Source organism: Asparagus officinalis, chromosome 7, assembly GCF_001876935.1.
Source record: "Asparagus officinalis chromosome 7, Aspof.V1, whole genome shotgun sequence".
Lineage (NCBI taxonomy): Eukaryota > Viridiplantae > Streptophyta > Magnoliopsida > Asparagales > Asparagaceae > Asparagus > Asparagus officinalis.
In genome coordinates, this window is record NC_033800.1 from 114,021,650 (window position 1) to 114,028,766 (window position 7,117).

General features: G+C 40.8%; 1 protein-coding gene across 1 annotated transcript; it reads left to right on the plus strand.

Annotated features, from left to right (window-relative positions):
• On the plus strand, positions 624 to 5,154 carry LOC109847657 (serine/threonine-protein phosphatase 7 long form homolog). Its single transcript, XM_020416887.1, has 6 exons — positions 624 to 846; positions 3,681 to 3,769; positions 3,841 to 4,343; positions 4,419 to 4,643; positions 4,721 to 4,808; positions 4,885 to 5,154. Exons 2-6 carry the CDS (start codon positions 3,692 to 3,694, stop codon positions 5,152 to 5,154), a joined length of 1,164 nt encoding a protein of 387 aa, XP_020272476.1. The 5' UTR covers positions 624 to 846; positions 3,681 to 3,691.

A 7,117-nucleotide genomic window follows, 5' to 3' on the forward strand; every position in this document is an offset into this window, starting at 1 on the left:
TCACTTTCATCCAATAAGTTTGTGTAATGTGATATACAAACTATGCTCAAAGGTGTTAGTTAATCAATTAAAGAGAGTTCTATCGAAGATCATATCTAATAGCCAAAGGTGCTTTTTTCCAGGTTGATTAATAAACGATAATGTCTTAATAGCTTTCAAGCCAAAATCACTTTTTAAAAGGGCAAATTTGCAAAATAGACCGTTTTTGGAAAAAAAATTAGCGAAATAGACCGTTTTTGGAAAAAATTAGCAAAATAGACCGTTTTTTGGGAAAAGAGGTCGATTTTGAAAAATGGATCAGAAAACATACGGGACTACTAGTCCCGTATGTTTAAAGTTCACTAATTTTGTTTGTTAACAAAACGTACGGGACTAGTAGTCCCGTACGTTTTTCAGAGCCAGCGAAGCCTATTCCAAGCAAATCCACGGGACTACTAGTCCCGTGGATTTCGCGAGCATTAAAGCTGGTCTGCAATTTATACGGGACTACTAGTCCCGTATAATTACAGACTATATATACACCGAACCTAGGGCACATTTTCCCCTTCGTTTTTTTCTCTCGCCATCTCCCTCTCTCTCCCCTGAGCACCCACTTCCGATCCCCTCTCTCTCTCTCTCTCTCTCCTGAGCTCAACTCTAGATCTCCCCCTCTCTCTTTCCCGAGCTCTCATTCTCTCCCAAGCCGATCAAAGCTCTCATTCTCTCCCAAACCCGATCTCCATCTATCCCAAAACCCAACAATCCCTATCTCTCTCCCCCAAACCCAACTCACCTCTTCCTCCCTCAAATCTGACGCCGACGCCGTCGATTCTCTGCGAGGCCGAGGAGATCTGAGATTTAATCAAGGTACAAATTTTAATTTTTCCATAAATTTATATGTATTGTTTAGTTAATGTTGTATATCTAGAAGAAATATATGATTATGGTCTAGAAAAATCTCTGGAAAAAAATATAATTATTATATGATGAATTTTAATGCTTCAGTTAAAATGGCGAACGGAGTACCGATTATTTGCTTATTCAATGGAAAACTGAGCGTTGGAATGAATAATATGCCTATATACGATGGAGGCTCTAGGAAAATGTTCATGTTGTCCAGAAATTACAACTTTGATAGATTGGTGGCGCAAATATACAGAGTCACTGGAATTAATCACGTCGAAAATTCCATTAAGATCTTCTGTAATTGTCCAATAAATGATCAAAGAACAATTGCTGTAGAGATCACCAATGATGAAGAATTGAATAACATAATACAGCTTGCGGAAAAACAAGTATCAATCGAGTTGTTTATTGAAAATATTCCAGTGTATTCGGTCGCTGAAGTTTCATATGCTCGTGGAGAGTTCTCCCGCATGCTTGATAATCAAATCTCGTTATCTCAAAGTGCCATGCGCTTTAAAAATGAGTCGGGTGCAATGTCAAATGACGTGTTCCACAACTCGCCGGGTTATGTTTCAGTTGATTTACCGGGGGGTTCTACAATAGCAGAGGATAATGATGAGGATGTAGATGCCGATGATGATACTGAAGATGCTGAAGAGGATGAACGTCTTGATAGTATGCAGTATGCAATTGGAGAGACCAATGATGACGTAAGTTGGATGGATGAATATTGCGTAAATAACGACTACGTAGAGTCTGAAGAGCCGTTGCCAGAAGAGTTTCAAAATGATGAGTGGATAAATGCCTCACAAGCTGAGTTCGTCGATCCTGGCCCTAATTTCGATCCATCCGAGGACTTTACTTTCAAGAAAGGAGATCTTTTCGAGAACAAGGAAACATTAATTTTCGCTATACGTGAATGGACAATAAAAAACCGGGTCAAATTCAAGACGGTGAAAAGCAACACAACTAGCTATCATGTAAAGTGTTACTTTAATGAGAGAGGTCAAGGAGAGAATACAAGTGCTGCAGATGATAGAAATTCAAAGTGTCCATGGAAGCTTAATGCAGCTATTAGGAAAAAATCACTTGGCCAGTTTATAATCTCTAGTTATTGCGGACTCCATACATGTTCTAATTCGACTGCAACTTATGATCATAAGACTTTGACTTCCTCTTATATCGCAAAGCTAATTATGCCCGAAGTTAGGCGGGAACTTGATCTTACTCCAGGACAGATAATTACAAGGGTATATGACATGAAAAGAATAACAATTTCCAAGTTTAAAGCATATGATGCACGGAGGAAGGCGTTGACTAAAATCTTTGGAGATTGGGAGGAATCTTACCAATTACTTCCGCATTACCTTTCAGCAATTGTGCGGAACAATCCGGGTACCGAATATGACATAGTGTCTAAGGAGGTCGCACCAGAAACGGAGAGGTTCATATGTGTTTTTTGGGCATTTGGGCCCGCTATCAGAGGGTTCTCTTTTTGTCGTCCGCTCTTAAGTATCGATGGAACACATTTATATGGCAAGTATAAAGGAGTAATCTTGGTTGCGACCGGTGTAGATGCAAACGGTGGGCTATTTCCTGTAGCTTTTGCAGTTGTGGAGGTGGAGGATACATCGAGTTGGAAGTGGTTTTTTCAATGTATTTACAAATATATTCCGACTGTTCAAAGTCCACGAGTTATTACCTTTATTTCTGACCGGATGAAAGGAATTCCACGAGCCTTGCACGAGGGGTGGAGTGCACCACATCATCACCGATATTGCTTGCGGCATATAAGAGCTAATTTTAAGAAAAAACATGGAGAGGTCAATTTACAAAATCTATTATGGCAAGCCGGTTGTGCAACTGACTCACTGGTATATGAGCATTGTAGAGAGAAAATTAAATCCATATCACTTGAAGCCCACGATTGGATTGAACAAAACTTGAAGCCGCAATACGAAGATCGATGGGCATTATGTAAAGATGGTGGAGTGCGATATTGTATGATGACAACTAATTGTTCCGAAAGTTTCAACGGCGTACTTAAGGGTGCCCGTGCTATGCCAATTCAAGCCTTAGTTGCAAGGACGTTTTATAGATTGAACGCATATTTTAATAAGAGGCGCATTGATAGTGCAAATTGGACGAGTAAGTACACTCCAAAAAATGAGATTATTTTGCAGAAAAGGATTGTGGCTGTGAGAACATGTAGAATTGAACAATTCAACAACAATGAGTGGGAGGTTAAAGATTGTGATGGTACATACACCGTTCATCTCGACGATCAGGAGTGCAGTTGTACTTGTAGTATACCACAATTACAGAAAATCCCATGTCAACACGTTTTAGCAGCTAGTTCCAATCAAGATGGTGGAGCTAGATTGCTTTATGACCGATATTGCTCAGCTTGGTATTCAACAAATCATTATCGGCGGGCTTATAAGGAGAGTTTTCATCCTCCCGATGATACTCGCTATTGGCCGGAATTATATATACCGTACTTATTACCACCTAAGCACAAAAGACAAGCTGGACGACCAAAATCCGTACGCATTAGATCTACCATGGATCAAGGTCGTGAAGGAGTAGCGTCACGAACCCGATGTGGACAATGTAATCAATTAGGACATAATAGGTCTCGTTGTCCATCAAGAGCAAGTAGATAGCAATTAATTTGTAAGTAAAATATTTTCTAATGATATGTCATCATTATATGTTATTGATTTAGCAAGTAGATACATTGTTCATATGTATTTGATTTGGCAGAAACTCATAAGTTACCGTTATATGTGCAGGTATATACACGATGCTTCCCGGACCGGATAATGATGAAGTCCTTTATGATCAGTCACGCCACCGTTCGGAGAGCATATCATTGACATCGGTAATGATAACATATTTACAGTCACATATTACTTATTCATTTTTATAATCTTTGTATTCATTTATGTGCAGAGAGGACAAGAGCTGGTTATGATTGATCATAGCCTTGGACATACGCGCTGGCCACTTGATGATCCTCGCATCATTGCCCTAGTATCCCAAGCCGGTTTTCTTACTTGCTCAAAATTGAAATGGATGAAGCTCGATTGGGCACTGCTTAACGCGTTGATGGATAGATGGAGGCCGGAGACTAATACTTTCCATCTACGTGTCGGCGAGACAACTATTACTCTCCAGGATGTAGCAGTGATCCTAGGTCTCCGCATTGATGGCCCTTGTATCACGGGGACTGATAGGCATGTTTGGCGAAGAGTATGTGATAATTTGTTAGGAATATCTCCGGAGTCCTTGCCTGGAGGGTATATTAGATTGAAGTGGCTTAAGGAGAGTTTTGGAAACCCGTTGCCACAAGATGCACCTGAAGTGATGATCCAACAGCATGCGAGAGCATATATTATGCACATGATCGGGACACTTCTTTTTCCCGATTCAAGTAAACATAAAGTCCATTTGAGGTAAGTAAACATTAAGTATTGATTTTTGCTCACTATTCTTAGTATACATGACTAACGTATTTGAACTCGCGCTAGGTGGTTACCACTTATCGAAGACTTCGACGTGTGCGGGACATTATCCTGGGGTAGTGCTATTTTAGCATACCTATATCGAGAAATGTCAAAGGTTGCTTTAATGCAGAATAAGGAGCTCAAGGGTTGTTTAACTTTGCTACAAGTTTGGGCATGGGAAAGATTGGTTTTGAAACCACGATTATGCGAGATCCGAGAGTTAGATGGACATATTCCACTAGGCTGCAGGTAAAAAGCGTCAAATTGAATCTCATTTGTATTTAATTTTAAATTTAACATTTTGAACAAGGAAACATTTCTTGCAGATGGAATGTCACAAAAGCTTATGATGAGACCCCGGCTAGGCAATTAGACTTTTACAGAGGGGAGCTCGACCGGATGAAAATTTTTCAGGTATCGAATTTGAATTGAAGTACTCTATGATATCAATATATTTCAAAGAGATATTAACATTTGGATTTTTTTTCAGTTCGAGTGGCAGCCATACACCCCTCACCTACCTCGTCTACCGCTGATTTGTATGGAGGGCCACGGCATATGGAGGGCCAGAGTTCCTCTCGTTTGTTTCGAGATTGTGGAGATGCACGTACCCGATCGCGTGTTTAGACAGTTTGGACTCGCGCAACATGCTCCACAATATGTCGAAAAAATAGAGAGAAAGGCGACTAAAGGTGGACATCAGATTGACTGGAGGCGCACGCATCAATCATACATAGCTCGGTGGAATGATCGGCATTAACTTATTGTCGATCCGCTTTATCCTCCGATGGAAGAAGTTGATTACATTAAATGGTATTGGGGGATTACCAGACATTGGATAATCACTCAAACTACGCCTCCAGTCGACGAAATCGAGATTCGCTCCCAACAATCCCGATATGTACCAAGAGGGGTAGATGAGCGACGATGGGTAAGTTAAATTGTCAAAATTATCATAGAATGTCAATCTCTTCTTAGCTTATGGTTTCTAATATCAATATTTTTATGTAATTGTAGATAGATGCTATGGATGACGTCGAGGGGATTGCAAATGAGGGCATAGCTACCGCCACAGGAGATTCAGTACATGTATCGATATTGCATCGGATAGTGGCGAGAGTTCGTAAAGCTTTTCAACAAACTTATGAGGATCGACATGATGGTCGTGAGCAGGTGGATCTTGACGATACTCTATATGTACGCCGACGTAGGCGCGGTAGACCTTGCACGCACGACGATGAAGCCGGTCCGTCACAGCAAGCCGGTCCGTCACAGCAAGCCGGTCCATCACAGCCCCACACACAACCGGAGAGCGAGCATATTCAAGCTCAAGTCGAAGGAGGACGCCGACGATCTCAACGAGTGCGAAGAGAGAGACGACGGGGAAGGGGTGGATTTTTTATTTGTTAGTTTTTCCACTAAGATATATATTGTCGTATGGATTTATTGACCTTGGATTTGTTTATCTTAAACTACATATTATCGTATGGGTCGACTTGAGACATTTGGATTTGTTTAGCTTAGACTGATATATATTATCGTATGGATTTGTGATGTGTATTTTTGTCGGATTTTGGATGTGATGTGTATTCCGTTGGATTTGTGTTGTGATGTTGTTGATTACGTCAGATTTGTGTGGTGACGTACTCTATGATGAGATTTGTGTTGTGATATTGTAAATGATATCTTTTTGGCGAAAATTTTGGTTGTAATCGATAAATGAGGCCCGTGCATGTTTGGTGTATCCTGCCCAGCAAATCCACGGGACTAGTAGTCCCGTGGATTTGCTGGGCAGTGGCTTTAGCTGCTCTGCAAAATCCACGGGACTAGTAGTCCCGTGGATTTGCTGGGCAGGGGCTTTAACTGCTCTGCAAAATCCACGGGACTAGTAGTCCCGTGGATTTGCTGGGCAGTGGAATTGGCTACTGTCAAAACGTACGGGACTACTAGTCCCGTACGTTTTGTTAACAAACAAAATTAGTGAACTTTAAACATACGGGACTAGTAGTCCCGTATGTTTTCTGATCCATTTTTCAAAATCGACCTCTTTTCCCAAAAAACGGTCTATTTTGCTAATTTTTTCCAAAAACGGTCTATTTCGCTAATTTTTTTCCAAAAACGGTCTATTTTGCAAATTTGCCCTTTTTAAAATGCAAGTGCAGCGGAGCTACGGGGCGTGCAACATTAAAACTTATCACATTATTTATTTATCCTATGTGCCGAAGGTTTGACTGCATTGTTACGAGATACTGAAGTAAGTGATAAGTCACATTGGTGTCGATAGCAGATGGGTGCCCATGAATATCATTTTTTCTGTTTTGTTTTTGTAGATGATGGTTTATTATTTTTTGATGCGACAGTCGCTGAATGTGGAGAAGTTCGAGATATTCGAGATAGATACAAGAGGGCGTCGGGTCATGCCATCAATCTTCAAAAAACACATCAGATGAGGACCGAGCAGAATGTACTGAGACACTGGGAGTTTAGATGGTTGAAAATATGAAAAATATATCTTGGGTTCCCTTTGATTGTAGGCATATCGAGAAGGAAGGTGTTCACAAACATTAAAGACCGCGTGTGGAGCAGGATGCAAGGATGATCTGCAAAGCTACTTTTTCATCGAGAAAGGTGGTGTTCACAAACATTAAAGACCACACGTGTGGAGCAGGATGCAAGGACGATCTGCAAAACTACCTTTTCAAGCCGGGAAAGAAGTACTAATA

Coding starts and splice junctions, on each gene's coding strand:
- LOC109847657 (XM_020416887.1), top strand. CDS start 3,692: ATGCTTCCCGGACCGGATAATGATGAAGTCCTTTATGATCAGTCACGC. Junction 3,770..3,840: donor AGAGCATATCATTGACATCG/GTAATGATAACA, acceptor ATTTATGTGCAG/AGAGGACAAGAGCTGGTTAT. Junction 4,809..4,884: donor ACCGGATGAAAATTTTTCAG/GTATCGAATTTG, acceptor ATTTTTTTTCAG/TTCGAGTGGCAGCCATACAC.